At 30.8% G+C, this 18,064-nt stretch overlaps 1 protein-coding gene and 2 long non-coding RNA genes across 5 annotated transcripts; 1 reads left to right on the top strand and 2 right to left on the bottom strand.

Annotated features, from left to right (window-relative positions):
* Positions 1-3,259: 3,259 nt before the first annotated feature.
* On the top strand, positions 3,260-4,737 carry LOC139906703 (uncharacterized). 2 transcript variants are annotated; one of them, XR_011782483.1, is made up of 3 exons: positions 3,260-3,667; positions 3,719-3,980; positions 4,043-4,737. It is a non-coding gene; the product is annotated as an uncharacterized lncRNA (long non-coding RNA). The 2 variants fall into 2 exon arrangements; XR_011782482.1 differs by having other exon boundaries at positions 3,266-3,667; positions 3,730-3,980.
* Positions 4,738-6,955: 2,218 nt separating this feature from the next.
* Positions 6,956-8,788, bottom strand: LOC139906702 (uncharacterized). The gene is made up of 2 exons (XR_011782481.1): positions 7,577-8,788; positions 6,956-7,509 (listed from the first exon to the last, which is right to left on the bottom strand). It is a non-coding gene; the product is annotated as an uncharacterized lncRNA (long non-coding RNA).
* Positions 8,789-13,226: 4,438 nt separating this feature from the next.
* Nak (Numb-associated kinase) lies at positions 13,227-16,641 on the bottom strand. 2 transcript variants are annotated; one of them, XM_040722527.2, is made up of 9 exons: positions 15,996-16,625; positions 15,577-15,780; positions 15,388-15,520; positions 15,228-15,331; positions 15,039-15,168; positions 14,868-14,978; positions 14,720-14,812; positions 14,625-14,664; positions 13,227-14,572 (listed from the first exon to the last, which is right to left on the bottom strand). In XM_040722527.2, the coding sequence occupies exons 1-9, from the start codon at positions 16,464-16,466 to the stop codon at positions 14,311-14,313; spliced, it is 1,548 nt and encodes a 515-aa protein (XP_040578461.1). In that variant the 5' UTR covers positions 16,467-16,625; the 3' UTR covers positions 13,227-14,310. The 2 variants fall into 2 exon arrangements, with proteins under 2 accessions (XP_040578461.1, XP_071748105.1); XM_071892004.1 differs by lacking the exon at positions 14,720-14,812 and having other exon boundaries at positions 15,996-16,641.
* Between the last annotated feature and the right edge of the window lie 1,423 nt (positions 16,642-18,064).

Here is an 18,064-nt window from a genome sequence, read left to right as displayed (position 1 = left end):
AACAGAAGAGTTCTCATCGTCCATCCACTGCTCCTTCATTGAAATTCTTAAGTTCTTAAGTGAACACTGCTTTGTCTTTTACTCTATGAAAAATATTTCATTTACAAGAGTCCTTCAATTTCTTAGATGTATATAACACAGAAATAACTTATCTCAATCACGATTCCATTTATAAGGTGGAGTTTGTGATTTAAAATCTATAAGGATAATTAACTTTATAGCCAGGATCCTTAATTTCTTCAATACATATGTGCGTCTTTTGTGATTGGAAAACGAGTAGAAGATAATTCTAGACTCCTGAAGATAATGTGCCTCTCTTTTCTTGATAGTTTTGTCTGCATTGCCAATTGATATTCTGTTCTGCTAATAAGTATATGCATTTCTTTATAAAAATGTCTCATTTCATTTTTATATGTATAATGTCACCAATAATTAGTTGAATCTATATGTCTTATCTTATATTAATAACTTCTATATCTTATCATTTGTCCTTTTAAATTTGTCTGATTCTCTGCTTATGATATCTAGTTATAAATGTTTTTTTTAATTGTATTTTTTTAAAATTTGTCCACTTACTTAACTTACTATTATAAGCATACGTTATAATACTTTAATAAATTATCTTAATAATGTTAACTATTTCAATGTAATGATATAGACGTCATACTTCGTAATAATTAATATTTATATATACCGTGCTTCGTACAAATTCAAATAAAGTAAAAATAATTATATTTGAAATATTGCAATTATCTACTCATCGTGAATGGATCTCTTCAAGGTTGCAAATTTTTTTGAAATAATATATGTGTGCTGTATATCATGTATTATATGTAATTGCCTAGAGATTAAAAGAATTATGAAAACACCTTTGGGAAAAGAAAACACCATATATTCAGGTAGCATCTGCAAAAGCCCTCTTTTTTAATTGCATTTTTTCATCTATGATAATTATGATTTTAGGAAAAAATGGGCACTGATCACCAATATATTATATATTAAGAAAAAAAGAAAAGTAAACAAACACGACAGTACAATGGAAGGAGTGCTAATCACTTAATTCTCCATAATCAATTATAATCTCATCAGACATTATATATTATTCATATTGAAAAAGACTCGTGGATTGACAGACAAGCATTTCCATTTGTTTATTTTTCTTTTTTCTTAATTAAAATTATATTAGTAGGGATGGGCATCCAGTGAGGGTGAAAAAAGCGGGAGCGAGACATATGCTACTATTGATTAAAGTTACGGTTTTGGAGGATAGAATATCACGTGATTCTACTATAAAAATGATAATCTTCTATGCTTCAAATAACACTAGAACAGTTAAATTAAAAGTAGTCGAAATTTTCAAATTCAGGAATACTTTAGGAGTCTAAAATTATCTTATACTCGTTTTCCAATGACAAAAAAGCACAAAAGTAATAAAAAGTAAAAAGGGTCTAGATAGGTATAGATTATACATAAGGGTGATAATTTTGGTAAGAATAGAAAAGCGTGCGAGGAGTAGAGAAGAAATACTTATGGCATCATTGATTAAATAATATACATCTTCTTCTATCAATCAAGAACGTTATCATTCCCACCTTTATTATTCAATATTAATATTATATTAGATGGTGATAGTCTATAGAGAATTGAATAAAATGCCTAAAATAACGTCGCCTTCTGTCTGGATTTATGAAAATGAAGGCCCAGGAATTTGGAAAATACTTGTTGACATAAATGTGCCTTTAGTTCCCTATCTAGAATTCCACGCCACTCATCATCCTCATATCAAGAACATGGATATTTATCTAAAAAATCAAGTTAATAATGAATACATCAAGTCAGACTTTAACACTGATCTCACAAAGATGTTTATTGCATGTATATACCCTTATCCATTGCTAATCATCTACGTTCAAAAAAATTATTGAGAAATACATGGGTAAACCTATCCCTTCCCGAGGAACCATCATTAAATTAATGGAGGATGTCGTTTATAGAAATACATATAAAAATGTTTTGAGTCATCCACACCAAATGACTATCAAGTTATCTGTAAAAAGTATAAAATATTTACTAATTTCGAAATGGAACTCTGAATTTTGTACTATCTAACAGTAAGTATTCAAATTTTTTTAAATCTAACCATAAAATATGATTCTAGTTTAGCTAAACATATGAAGAATTATGATACAAAACTCATTAAATGGCAAAAACAACTGCTTAAACGGTAATAACAACGGGAGTAGTTACATTGGGTGTAGCATTATAATTAGCAATTGTGTATATTTTTCATGATAATAGTATGTTGTTATATAAGCATAAATAGCGGGGAAATATCTTTTTTGATGTTCTTAATGAGGAGTAATATCCCCGGGCATTACTAATAATTAGCTTTTGCTCTAAATCTTTAAGATGGATTTATTTCTAACATTTTTTTTATTAGTATATTTATTGTCTAATTTTATGATTTTGACATTTACTTTATTATTAATAATTAGTTAGATCTCATCCGTTGAGATATATCTATCATGTGCACAATTGTATATAGCAACTTCCACATGAAGAAGAGGGGTGATTATCTTTTTGATTAAACTCCACGTCTCGCCTGTGTTTTGCAACCTAAAGTTATGACATATTTAACTGGATTCCGGTGTCAGAACAAGAAAATATTATTTGGATCAATCTATTATTTCAATATTCTGTATATATAATTTATTTTTATTAGTTATATGATTCCAATTGTTTAATTTTGTGTATTTAACATAAATGTATGATAGTATATTTTTATTATGTAGATTATATTTAATTAAAGCCTTCTTTTTTAAACTTGGAACTTCAAATATATTTCGAAATACTCTATTTTGCCGTTTCATTAGCTATTCTGATAATAAGGTTCATAATGAATTACAGTTTCATGGAGTGTGACGTTTTCAAATTTACTGTAACGGATAAAACGTCTAAGTAAATTATACGTTGTATATCTTCATTAAACATTTTGCTAATAATTACTTTCGTTATACCCTCAAAAATCATAATAAAGCAGGCAGATGATAATCACATGAGTTTTTTAAACAATGCCACCATATGTATTTTTTTCCCCTTCTCCTTGCACGCGTTTTTCTCTACAATATTATCAACTTTAATTATACATCATCAAGGTAGATAATTTTGGTAAGAATAGAAAACGTGCGAGGAGAAGAGAAAAATACTTATGGCATCATTGATTAAATAATATACATCTTCTTCCACTAAGAACGTAATCATTCTCGCCTTTTAATATAATATTAGATGCTGATAGTCGATAGAGAACTGAATAAAATGCCTAAAATAACGTCGCCTTCTGTCTGGATTTTGGAAAATGGAGACCCAAGAATTCGGAAAATACTTACCGGATTAGAAGTAAATGGCTTGTTGAATTTATCGATGTAAATGTCCCTTTAGTTCCCTGTCTAGAATTACACTTCACTCATTATCCTTATCAAGATTCATCTATAAAATCAAGTTAACGATGAATACATCAAGTCAGACTATAACTTTGATCTCACAAAGATGCTTATTGCATGTAATATAACCTTATCTATTGCTAACCATGTTCAAAAAAATTATGGAGAAATACACGGGTAAATTCTTCCCTTCCCGAGGAGCCATAATTAATTAATGGAGGATGTTGGTAATGATGTCATTTATAAAAAATACACCCATTGTAAATTGTGAAGTTAAGATAATTTTCAGTATGTTTAGAGTCATCCACACCCAAATTACGAAATGGAACTCTAAATTTTGTACCATCTAAGTATTTTTTTTTTTTTTTAAATCTAATCATAAAATATGATTCTATTTTAGCTAAAATTATCAAGAATTATGATACACAACTCATTAAATGCCAAAAACAAGTCCTTAAATGGTCGCAACAACCGGAGTAGTAGCTTTGGATGGTTTGCAACTTGTTTATCTGACATTAGTTTCTTCGCTTAAAGACTTTGGTATGCTCATTAGGTTTTCCAATATTACATAGTCAATAAATATTACTTTTTTATCACTTAAGGATTAGCTATGGTTGATAAGCACCGAGAAATGGTGTTCAGAAAACTCATAAAAAGCAAAAACAACTGCTTAAATTGTCACAACAACGGGGATAGTTACATTGGATGTAGCATTAAAATTAGCAATTGTGCGTATCCTTCATGACAATAGTACGTTGTTACACGAGCATAAATAAGGGGGGGGGGCGAATTTTTTTTTCATGCCTTTAATAAAGAGTAATATCTCTTTTGCACTAAATCTTTACGATATATTTAATTCTAACATTTTTTTTATTGGTATATTTATTTTCTAATTTTATGATTTTGACATACATTTACTTTATTATTAATAATTATTTAGATCTCCTCCGTTGAGATATATCTATCATGTGCACAATTGTATATAGCACTTTCCACATTAGGAAAAAAGGGCGATGATCTTTTTAATTAAACTCCACATCTGACTTGTGTTTAGCAACTTAAAGTTATGACATATTTAACGGAATTCATGTCAAAACAAGAAAATATTATTTGGTCAATCTATTATTTCAATATTCTGTATTTATAATTTATTGTTATTATTAGTTATATGATTTTAATTGTTTAATTTTGTATGTTTAAAATAAATGTATGATGGTTTATTTTTGAGTATGTAGATTATATTTAACTAAGCCTTCTTTTTAAACATGGAACTTCAAATATATTTCGAAATACTCTACTTTGTCATTTCATTAGTTATTATTCTGAGAATATGGTTCATAATAAATTACAATTTCATGGAGTGTTACGTTTTCAAATCTACTGTACGAATAAAAAACGTCTACTTAGTATATCTTCATTAAACATTTTGCTAATAAATACTTTCGTTATAATAATGAAAACATTCCTAACTATACACCATTGATAGATACGGAGACGGATCGAACATTTGCGTGTGCTTATAAAAGAAGCAGAGTAACACTTAATATTTTTTGTTGAGTTAAATGTGTAACTTCAAACTTGTAAGTACTCGTTGGAATCAGAATTAAATTAAGGATATATAAGTAATTCTTGCCTATGTTCTTCCTATATACGGAGAGGGATTTGTGTTTAATTCCATTCCAACTCTCTTAGAGCTGCTCACAACTAATCTAATAAAACGTCACGACCACTAAGCTGCTCTCCTCCAAAACATTCCTCAAATTTTTTTATGACTTAATCTTGTTCCTTAGGATACTATTCCACAATTATACTGATGAGTTGATCCATCACATATGGTTCGGTATAAAAAAAAATATCATTAAACTTAATGAAATGATTCTCCATTTTTTTTGTAAAATTCCAAAAAAGATTTTTATGGTTGAAGCAGTCCCCTCTTGATAATGTTTTTAACCATGGACTTGGAGGAGCTTGTATGCTGGAAGTATCACACACCAGAGTGGGAATTTTTTTGATGTAGTAATTTGGCCACATATCCAGCAACATAAAAAAATTCTTCATCTTACAGGTTTTAAAAAGATGTAAATCATTAGATGGTTGTTCTATTCTATTTTCATCACTATTTATATCTTCCCCAATCTCACCTTTAATGATTTGAGGATAAATTATATCATCAAAGTCTTGATAAAATTCTATGTTATCTTCTGAATCTGCTTCTCTCAAAATAGGCCCTAAAAGGAGATGCAGGATTAGTATATATACCTTAGTGCATAGGTGATACTACAACCTGTAATTTGTTGAAACATAGAAACCATACATTGGTCTTCTTCAAATCTGACAGAGCATTCTCAACAACCTTTTTTTCTGAGCCACTTATTACGAGTATCCGAAATCGATCCATGGCCTCTCCCGCATTAGGATAAGAGTAGTTTCGTCCAATATATCTTATTCTTGAAAAAAAGTTTTCTAGACAATCTTGATTTAAACGAGGTGTCAATATATATGGAAGCCCACTTTCATTATTATAAAATGATATCAAAGATTTTGAAGAAATATTTATGCCCTTTTGGTAGGGCTTCAAAGCAGACGACTTAGGTAACATCACTTCAACATTTTTATTTCGCTTAATTTGCTTTATTGTTCACGTCATATTTATCATGCTTTGGAGAATATCCTTTTGTATATCCAAATTTACTCCATAGGCACATCTAAAGTACTTTTTTGATATTGGTTTTACGTTGGTTTGGGATGATTTGTCTAATGTCTCCAAATATATTTCATTAGAATCTTCTTCAAAATGGTCCACTATCTTAATTTATTTCGTTTTCCTTGGAGTTTGCTTAAATCCTTCTCCGGGTATTAGACCTCTGGAAGGGATAGCATCTTCTTTCAATTTTCTTTTTAAAAGCAGTCCCAGCAATTCATCTTTTAAATCCCTATTATAAGCATTTTCCTTAAAAAGATTCTAACAAATTCTAGGGTATTTTCCTAAGGGGTCCTTTCGATGACAAGTTCTTTCCCATTTTTGACTCCTTGAGGGATCCTTTGGAAAATGAGGATAAATTATGTTGTTAAAAGAATCAGAAATAAAACTGCACAACTGACAGTTTCATCTCGCGAATACACTATACTTTTTCGGAATGGCGAATAGGTATTATTATCGTAATAATAATAATCAATTACTAATAATATAAATATTGAAAAATGTAAATAAGATATGATATCATACTCCAAGGATACCAAACTCCTCAATCTTGCCCCACAACTTAGTCCGAGTTCTTAATTTTGGTATTTTGTCAATTTGTATTTGGTACCCTTTCTATTCTCTATGACGTCAAAATCTCCCTCTTTTTCCCAGCAGTCTGTACGATACATCAAATTGAAAATTCTAGCAAGCCCGATTACATTATGGTCTAACCTTGTAATTCTATTAACCTCGATTGTACCTACAAGTTCAAAATTAGGGATTTTTCTATTGAAGAAATAATAATTTGTTTAAATAAAAATACATGTAAAAATAGTTACATAATATCATTATATTTCAAAATTCATTAATACTACATATTGATATAATATACTGCAAACGGTAAGTAAATTGATTATATATTCTTTGATCGCTGATAATTTAGGTAAAAATATTTATTGAGGTCAGAAAATTCTTTTAGGTTTTTGAAATACCGTTTTTGAATAAAAGCTTTCAATAAGTTTAAAGTAGAACATGACATTAAAAACCGAATTCACGAGATGAATTTGGAATTGTATACCAGTCGCTTAATAAATTCCAATTTTACTACTTTTATATCCAAGTCTCCTGCAATATTCCACTCAATTTCGAGACTTATCCAAATTTTGTTAATTTCATAGAACTTAACACTGTAAAAGTGATTCACTCTCACTTCTCCATTACCAAGTAAATGTAGTCTCAAAGTAAAGAAGTGTTATCCAAAATAAATCGAACCATTTGAGGATATGGATATATTTATTACATTAGGGGAAACTACAGACTCGACGGCAATGCAAGACTCCAGTTGTGGTTGGTCCTTTAGGGAATGTTTTTTTTTGGTGTCCTTACCTAATTAATTTGAAAAGTATAAAAAGATTACAAGTACTCCTGTAATAAGTATAAACAACGTTCTTGCCTCCGATTGCAGAAAAGAAAGAGTGAAGGGTTTCATTAGCAATGGAGCAGGGTATTCGATTAAAGCAGCCAAAAACAATTTTCTAATTATGTTACAAGTCTCTTGTCTAGCTCATGGTCTGAACGGAATAACAACGCTCTTTCCCGATTACTTCTAAAATATAAACACTATGGTCTCTGATATGATTTTTTTTTTTTTCGAATTCAGGTGATCTAAAACAATTGAATGTTCAGTCATTCCTGGAGTTTACGCACCAGTCTACAGGTAAGTTTTTCTTGTCTTGTTGATGTGCTGAGCCCGAAACAAATCGGCTATACCTTGCCTTTTGACCTCCATCTCGACAATGAATTAACCAAATTTTGCCAGTTGTAGCTAATTTGAACGCTGATATTCACAGAATTATTGTGTCAAATAATCTCGAGACATAGTTCTCAAATGAGGCCTCCCTGACACTATTAAAGTGGAAGTTGCGATTTACTGTCGTAAAGTGTACTTTATGATTGGAACGCAGAACGTAACTAAATAATAGCTGAACGATGAACGAACCACCAAAATAGCGGAACGCTTACATGCCTGTATTTACTCAATATTATCAGATATACAATATATAAATAAAAAGTTATTAAGCTAAGAAATTGTTCGGCCAGCGTATCGTTTGACATGTTAATCTCTTTCAATATTTGTACAGAAATTGGGGCGTAAAGTATTCATATATCATAATTAATGATGAAAATCCAGTGTAGAATGGACATGTTAAAAAAAAGGAACCGAAACTCAGCATGGTAAATCTAACAATTTAAAGAATGTTTTCGGAGAGATAAAGAATAATGTTCATGACGTTTCATTAGATCAGATACATTAAGCTGTGACAAGGGAGGAAGGAGAAAAGGATATAAACAAGGACATATGCAAAAATTACTCCGATGTCGATCCTTAATTCTACTCTGAGTACAACAAGGATACACAATTACAACTCCGCAACAAATCCTTAGGGTTACACTCCGTCTTTTATGAACACACAAATGTTCCATTAGGCTTTGAATACAATAGTATCTATTTAGTAAAGGATGTTTACTACTAAAGAATTGAATAATAATGACAACTGCTAAGAAGAAAATTCATTCTTCACATAACCAATTAAAAAAAATCAACAGGCCAGATAAGAAATGCATGTAATTTTCATCCCTGATAATAATATAATGTAATACCTAAATATTGCATCATTATACAATACAGGTTTGTTGAAAATTGGTCGATTTACAATGAGTGCATTTTATTTTTCTGAAATTGGTCAAAAAAATAAACAAAAACGTTCTAAAAAGTGAACAATTATCGTTCACTAAACGATTAAAAAAGGTGAACGACAACAAGCCTGCCTATGGTCATATAAAGATCTCATTGCAATCGCAAGAATGATATATTGCATACATTGGAAGCGAGCAATTTGTTAAAAATATCTTTGTATGTTTATTTAGTGAATAATGATATAATTATGATCTCAAAGCGTTATAACAGACACTTCATTCCGTATTTGTCCTAAGATGATATGACTACATATATAGTGAAGTGTTATATTTTCGTGTGTAAAGTGATAGAATCGTCTTCATGTATTGCTATGAAGTTGGATGCTAATAAAGCTGTGGTACGAGATGCACTTTATTATATAATTGTACTCGGAATCTGGCTCAGTCATCTTTGTAAGCTTTTCATTTTTTTTTTTAAATATTGATTTCATTCAGTTATCTGAAGAATAAAGAAAACAACTTTATTGTATACATAACAACGTATGGATAAATTGATTATTACGATAATGGTAAAGTATAAAGTTAATAAATATAAACAACCTACCCAATGAAAAAAGCTTTGCAGGAATTCTAATTGACTAAGGTCATTTCTATATACTGCCTTTCTTGAATTATCACGGGTATTAAGTGATGCAATACAAGATTTTACATAAATCGTATAAAAAAATGAATTTATTATGTTAATAAAATTTGCAGTATAAATCCAATTTTTGTTTTCTTCTTCTCCAGAAATAGCGGAATTCTGTATCTGTTGATTCGCTGAGAAACTTGACTGCTAAGTTCACATTGCATCTTTTTATTGGCTATGGATTGATAATTAATGATTTAGTTGATAAACACAACGAAATGAAGATGACAATTCTTCCTTGTATAACTCAATTACATGACTTAAACTACCACAAACTATTTTTCTATCAAAAACTGGGGGTTTTAGTTCTTTTTTATTAAGAAAGTTCGTATAGATTGACTTGTGTCCAAAAAATAGCAAATATTTTATTGAAGGAAGCCTTTTTCGCAAATTTGTTACAACAAAGTTTTTTTCCGTAGTGCATACTAGCTCCTCTACAAATTTTATATTGTACTCATGCCCATCCCAAATTGATGTTACAATAAAAAAAAACCAATTTCAGTGAGATTTTTAATACAAATCCAAAACCACTTGTTGATAATTATAGATCAAAATATATTAATTAGAGGAGCCATTCAACCTATATCTCCATAACTATATAGAAGCTACTCCAGTATCCATGAAACAAAGCATTGTTTTTGGAGTGTTTCCTTGTTTCTCATTTCCAAAAAACTTACCATTTGAATACCCACAGCGACGAGAACTATATACTTCATTGAATATGAGATCTATAAATCGATTTTTAGAGCATAGCTTCTTAATTATATCCTCTAGATATACTTTTGTATGAACAGTAAACCCTTTTTCAACTGTTAAACATGATGAAAATGTCTGAAAAATTAATATAAATAATTAAATGATATACATATATTATTAATGTATAAATAATTTTACTACCTAATAGAAGATAGAGAAAGACTGCCACTCTCCTTAATCAAATGATAGAGAGCTGGATTGGCAACAAACCATAGAAAAGCAATTGCCTTCAAGTACGGGATATATAGTTTATATCCATCACCATTTATAACCAACTTCAGTTACTCCAAAGCAAACTTTAATTTGTCATTAGATGTATATGCTTAATCATGACACAAATTCAATTTTTGAAATAATATCCAATGACACTTCATCACCGTCTTCTTTTGCAATAAGAAATACTTTAAGATGAGACAAGAGGTTTTACAGTCAATTGTATCAACTGTATTGGTTTGTATGATATGCTTAAATTTTGAAAGTGGATGTTTCTTGCGTTTAAGACATGCAATAAATTTTAATTTCCGTTTTATAACCAAGCTCGATATCCCATTGGGTCCCTTGAGTTCATCATAACAAATAAATAAAAATGATTATTTTTTTTCATTCTCATGATAAATGAATAAAGATGGAATTTTAGTAGTTCAAATTCCACAATCTCCTCATTTAACAAATCTGATTCCTTGGAAAGCCTTGATTCTGCTGAACAATAGCTGGTAGGTTTTAACTTAGGAATGCTTAATCAGTAGTTTACTTGATATTTTGGTAAAATTGAAACTTCTTGTTTTAAAATCCATATTTTTAAATCACCCCGACGTATAGAACGCAGATCTGTTTGTCTAATATCGTATTAGTGAAATAGTCCGATCTAAAATGAAGAGAGCAAACCCTTGAATATTTAGTTGGTGTTTAAATTTTTGCGTTAAACAGCCTTGGTCCATGCATTTCTTGTTTACTGATTCTTGAGAAGAACTATGAAGGTTTTAATTCATCGCTTCCAAGTGGAGCAGATCCTTTAGTAGGAGGCAGCCCACTTTTGCACCCAATAAAAGAGCAACGATTTACCATTGTATCTCAAAATTGTATTACGAAAGAACGAAGAAACGATAGCCATCTACTTTCATTAATATATAATTTAAGCTTAAACTCCCTCCTTCTTAAGTATAAAAAACACTAAGTGTATTCATTCAATGCACGCCAATCTTTCACCTTTCTCGGCATTGACAGAAATGAAGAATGATGAAAATGTCAGTTCCTCTAACCATAGACTTCCTTGGGAGGTCATATTATATCACAATTTAAATAAATCATCTTTTTCTAACTCAAATATTCAAGATATCCTGTTTTTGATCATTAGCAGCAATATATATATATATATGATGCACTAAACCATCATTGAAGATGCTGTAGCATTTTCAAAAAAAAACTTGACATGAACTAAAATACCAGCAATATTTTTAACAACGGCTTTCAGATACTACAAAAATTAAGGAACATAATGTAGAAAAAATCAATTTGAATAGCACAATGAATAAAAATCGAATAACTATTTGATTTTAATCATTTTATTAAAATATTTGATTGTAAACTCACTAGACATTTAGTACATTTTATTGGCTGACTTCTGTTAAATCCAAGTGAGGTGTCACACATATAAACTGCGTGTTCATTTCCATTTTTTTCTACTCCAGTCAAATAAATATTACCTTCATAGATCACATCTCAGTTCTTTCATTAACTGTGTCCGATCTATATACTATTATACCTCTGTCATGACGTATTATTAGAATCAGCTACGAGTCGAAGGAGATTAACACAAATCATCCCAGTATATATGTAACAATATATTTTCAAGAATTACTCTAATGCCGATCCATTCCTCAATTCTACTCTCAGCGTAACATGGACTTAACCTTATAACTACTAAACATATCTTCAATTTTGCTCTTCGTCATTTATTAGTGTACACGCAGGGCTACTTTACCAAGTGGTCCATTAAAATCTGAGCACTTTGAAATTTAAAATTCATCAAGATATAATTTATTAATTAACAATAGGATTCCGACAAAATTAATAATCGATGTGTGTCTGAGCTATGTTAATCATTAATGCAGCCGCACTTAGCGGCAATGACGACTTCCAGGAGTCGGCAGAAGGCCTGACACCCACTCAAGATATAGTCCTCTTCATAGTATCCCAGTGCTGTAGGGGCCAAATCTGTCAAAATGAGTTCAAAAGAGTCATGCAACGGAAGAGATGGGTTTCTTTCTTTGCTAGTGGCAAAAGTGGCCTCTCCATCCATTTTTTTATAGCTCTCTGGACATTATGGTATGAAACCCCTAGCTCTTTTGCACGGGCCTTCATGGACTTAAGGGAATTAGCTTGGGTTGTTTCCTTTAACTCATCCGGTTCCAGTTTGCCATTTTTGACAGAGCCCTTCTTCCTCTCCAACGTTTCAGACGGTGGTCCTGAAGACACTCAATGGTTTGAAGTGCGCGAACGTTCAAGTGTCATTTTCTCGACTTGTACGTAAGCTAGAGAACTCAGGTTTTTTTTTTTGTGTGTATGCTTTAATATATCGAAGTATGAATTAATTTCAATCACTCAACCTTCATTAATGATTGAATGAGTAAGTTTTCAGATTCCAATGGACCACCCTGTAGACTTAGATGCCCTCTCCTCAAGAACTAATGAATAATGATAACAGCTTTGGAAAATAAAATAAAAACACTATTCAGATTACCAACTACAACAAGGAAGAGGAACAGTTTAATAAAAAAATCGTTAAAGAAGATATTTCTATAGTAATGCAGTATAATTTGATTCATCAAAAGATGTATTATCTGCATCCGTCAGAAAAGTGGTTTACGAACTACAATTCAAACGCAAAGGTGTTAAAGACGATTTTGAAGGAGCTCATAACTCAAGAGCTGGATTGAGTTCAATATCTGAAATTTCACTTGAGTTTCCCAATAATAATTGATATGACATACCAAATTTTATTCAAATTGGATGAAAAAAAAATTGAGTGTAAATTTTCGATTGAATAACCCATATATATCTATTGGACTAGTTCTTATTTTTTTTTTTTTTCCAAGATGTTAGGAGGACATGGTCTACAAAATGCTATTTTTAACAGTTTTTGAAATTGTACAATTTTATGAAAACATGTAATTTTTCCCTTAGAAATTGTAATTTATTTTTTTTTTGAATAACTTTTTCAGAGGAATAAACAATGATTAATTCTTAAATAAAAAACAAAAAAATAGTATGGCAGTTCCGCCCACTTTTTTTGCCTTTTATGTATAACATAAGATTAAACTTTCTTTCAAAGTGAAAAAATACACATTATCAAGAGTATCTCTCTTATTAAATTCACCTAGTGCATTACTCCAGAATGATTAAATAGTATTAATCGTAGTGGATAATAGCCCAAAAAAATCAAGGTAGTACTAATAATCCTATAATCACTTCATATCTAATATCCTTATTTTTCAATATGCTACGCGTTAGAGGACAATAATAAGCATTACTATCCATTTTACACAAAAAAAAAAAAAAATCAAAATCTGGGATATACACCCTTTTTTAGTTTGATAACAGTTTTCAAAAAAGTTTAGATATTATGTTATATGTATATAAATTTTAAAAAAAACAACCAAGAGGTACAACGTTATTAAATTAGTCTTTTTTAATATAAGAAATAATCATTGTAGGGGCAAAATATATTTTAAACTTTTGAAAAATTGTTTATTCATCTTATAGTTATTTATAATAAAATACGGTCTTTTGAATACTTTTAAGGTAATAATTCATTTTTTAAATAAAATTGTAAATTTTACGACTTCAAGCCTATTCACAACCTCTAAAAATTGATCAAATGACTCAAACTTTACATTTCTTCATTTTTATATAAGGAAACATTTTTAGACTATGTCCGCCTAACTTTTTGTTAAAAATAAAATAAAAATAAGAACCAGTCTAATAAATAAATATAATATACAATGAAAAAAGTTAATCAGTTTGTTCTGTAATCTGTTTTTCATGATTTATGAATCTTTTTTAAAGAATGAAAAAGGTGCCGAGCCAAAAGGATCCCGTTTTGAATTATAACTTTCGTATCTGCTTTGATACATTTCCTCACGTATTTTGTCAAACTGAACACCAAACAATGCATCTTCAGACAGTTGAGAAAATTTAGATTCAGAAAATGGGTTCCACCCACCTGGGCACTTATGTAATGAGCTTTTACTCTGACTGATACCAACACTATTGCTTTGACATCCATTGATGTCATTTTCCGATTTAACACTAAGATAAAAAAAATAATAGATAGTATCAACTTTAAAAGTATTTTTCTTACGTTTCAACTTTCGTCAAAGTCATTGGAACTGAAGAGAAATCTATTTATGATATAACAAATAAATTTATTATTACTTTTAATATACATTAAAATACCTTCAGGGGGAAAAAATGGATTAACATTGTTGAATTGAAATGAATTTGTAGTGCAAGCCATAAAAGGATTTGAACATGTTTTTTGAGAATTTGCTTATTATAAAACAGAGATAGCACCGTTACTGAATCAATATGATTACTCACTAACCAAAAAAATCTAATTGATGAATAGGTAATGTATGAGAGCCGGAAGCACTTTTATTTGCTTTGGGACGTTGTCTTGGTGTTATAGTAGTTTTATTTTCTATAGTTGGTGTATCTAATGTATAAAGAAAGAAAGAGAATAGTTGAATATAAAATGCACTATGAAAAAAATTACCTGACCGATCATCATGGACACTTCTTTTACTTTCAGTAGACTTGAGCTTTAAAGTAGATCCCACTTGATTGACTTTGGTATCTGAAGGATCAATCAAGGAAATGTTATCGAAATGGGGTACATCTGCATTCTATTTTAATTTTTTTTAATATCAAAAACTGTGAGTACTAAGAAGTATTTTAAACTAACGTTCAGATTTTGTAAAGGGCACTCCTTTTCAGCGATTGAATACGTCAAGTACGTGGCTTGAAAAATATCCGGCCTTTCTTCTACATCAGGAGTCAATAAATAACCTATTGATACCAAAAATATATATTTAGATAATTAAATTTAAAAAAATATCACTCACGAATAAGTTTATGTAGTTTATCAGAGTAGATTGATCGCTTAGGAAATGTAAATACCCCTGATTGAATAGCTAAAGTAGATTCTCCAAAGGGCAATGAAAAGAAGCAAAGGTTATAAAGTAAGCAACCTAAAGCCTAATATTAGAAGTATGGACCTTAAACAATTTCAAAGTTTAGTTGTACTTTCCTACCCATATATCTAATTTAGGAGTAAGTGGCTTGTTTGAGTAGAGATCAACCATCTCAGGTGCTCGATAAGGTAGTGTCGTGTATTTTTTTATCTCATCTTCAACTTGATTTATACCTTGCATTCCCGAATTAAGAATACGCGAAGTTGCCGATCCAAAATCACAGATAATATATGCACCTTCATCAGATCGTAAAATATTTTCTACCTGCATTTAACATATTAAACTCATAAAAAAAAGTAATGATCAGAAACGACTAAATAATGTTAACTTGAAGTCTAAAATAACTCCATTAAAACCAAATTCTATTAAAATCTCCTAATAATGCCTATAAAAGAAGGTATTGAGGTCGTGTTTGGACCTTGGAGAACTTTGAGTCTTGGATTGGAAACACAGAAATCTGGTTGAAAAGAAAACATTACTTTGAGATCCCGATGAATGATTGGCGTGGAACAATGATGCAAGCGGCCCACACCCAGGCAGATGTCCATCAAGATCTCAACAATCTCCTCCTCTGCAAACCCGCCGCTCTTCATTTTCTCATTCATGAGGCTCAGGAGCGTCGTGGCGTGGTACGGCATCAACAGCAGCACCTCACACACATCCGCCTTCAGCGCACTCACGCGAGAGTCCACGTAGCCGATCAGGTGGGGGTGTGTGCCCAGGTGGCGCACGATGGAGATCTCCCTCTTGCAAATGGACAGGTCCCGCGCATTGTTCACGTACATTCGCTTCAGGGCATATTTTCTCACTCCACACTTGACGAGGAACACCACTCCGAAACCACCCTCCGCGATCACGTCCTCCACCAACACCGTCCGGGACCCCACGCTCACACTCTCCCCATACTCCACACGATTCGGACATTCCATACGAGAAAAGATTTTACGCATTATGAAGGAAGGACCACAACACACAAGGCACAAAGAGATGACAACTCCAATCCACTAATCTGAGAATTCGATCACACTGTCAAGCTAGACCAACAAACATTTGCTTTCACCTCTTACTTCTCCCTTTTCTCCCCCCTCTCTCTCTCTCTCTCTCTCTCCTCTCCAGAGACACACTATAACTATAGTTGATAATATTGTAGAGAATAACGCGTGCGAATAGAAGGGGGAGAAAGACATATGGTATTATTGTTTAAATACTGATGAGATTATCATCTGCCTGATGTATTATGATTATTTATATATATTATTTTATTATATGATTTTTGAGGGTATAACGAAAGAATTCATTAGCAAAATGTTTAATAAAAATATACTACGTATAATTGACTTAGACGGTTTTTATCCGTTACAGTGGATTTGAAAACGTCACATTCTATGAAATTGTAATTCATTATGAACCATATTCTCAGAATAATAACTAATAAAACGACAAAGTAAGAGTATTTCGAAATATATTTGAAGTTCCCCCTCTCTCTCTCTCTCTCTCTCTCTCTCTCCAGAGACACACTATAACATACGCCCCCTTGTGACATATATCAAATGGCCCAAAAATAACTTAACATAATAAATGAATACTAAAAAAATAATTTTATTGAGCTTAATTATTATGAAAAAAGTGAATAAATACTTTAATAATAATTTCTTTAACTTACTTAATTTCGCATACACATTCTTCGTCTTCCGAAAGTAGAAGAAGCTATTCTATTTTCTTTGATAATCGCAGTTTACAATCGTAAATGTATGTGCATTCTTAAACTAACATACTTAGACACAGTAAAAAATAAAATTTTATTACATTTTGGGCATTTATAGACGACTTAATTAATGGAACTGCTACTTCAGTTATTGAGTTTACAATTATTTTCATTTTTTTTAATTGATTTACATAAGATTTCAATAAAGACTCTATTTTTGCAAATTGATCCAAACAGTTTTTGGCGCAATAGATTAATTGAACGAAATATAGTTCCTTAACGAATTTTAACTAAAGTGAATTATCGATGGTTTATTAGACCATCGTCTTGGAATGTGAAGATTGTAACTTAAAATTTTTATATGGTTTGAATTAAAAACCGAAGAAATGCGCATTTTTAAAGACTTAAACTTTGATTCTGGGTCCCGAATTTTGACATCTTTCTCCTTCAGCTTTTTCTTTAATTCCTTTATTTCTGTTTCATAGACTCCAAGTTGGATTTGTATGATGGTTTTAATTTCCCTTATATGTTTTAACTCAGGAGAAATATCTGTAATACAACATATAATTATTATTTTCTAACGATAAAGTAAGTAATCAAAAAACAATATCATTATACGAAGTTTCATCTTCTATTGTTGATGAAATTAGATATATGTCCACTAAGTCTATTTCTCTATGTTCAGAAGTAAGAGGTTCCAAATAAGGAGTAAAGTATGTATGATCCTGAAATTGTGGATATCCTTGTTTACCTGAAATTCGAAATAAAATGTTGCTTGAGATTCCCTTAATTATTAAATTTTCTTAGCATCAGCATTGCTCTCCCGAATGAAAATGGGGTTGT

This window comes from Lepeophtheirus salmonis, chromosome 12, assembly GCF_016086655.4.
Source record: "Lepeophtheirus salmonis chromosome 12, UVic_Lsal_1.4, whole genome shotgun sequence".
In the NCBI taxonomy this organism is placed as follows: Eukaryota; Metazoa; Arthropoda; class Copepoda; order Siphonostomatoida; family Caligidae; genus Lepeophtheirus; species Lepeophtheirus salmonis.
The sequence above is the reverse complement of the archived record's forward strand: the minus strand, read 5'-3'. Positions and strand labels throughout refer to the sequence as shown.

What these genes read in the sequence shown, in the direction of transcription:
- Nak (XM_040722527.2), bottom strand. Translation starts at nt 16,466, where the DNA reads ATGCGTAAAATCTTTTCTCGTATGGAATGTCCGAATCGTGTGGAGTAT. An exon ending in GCCCTTTACAAAATCTGAAC is followed by an intron (nt 15,169 to 15,227) that starts GTTAGTTTAAAA and finishes AAATTAAAATAG; the next exon opens with AATGCAGATGTACCCCATTT. An exon ending in TGTCCATGATGATCGGTCAG is followed by an intron (nt 14,979 to 15,038) that starts GTAATTTTTTTC and finishes TTTATACATTAG; the next exon opens with ATACACCAACTATAGAAAAT.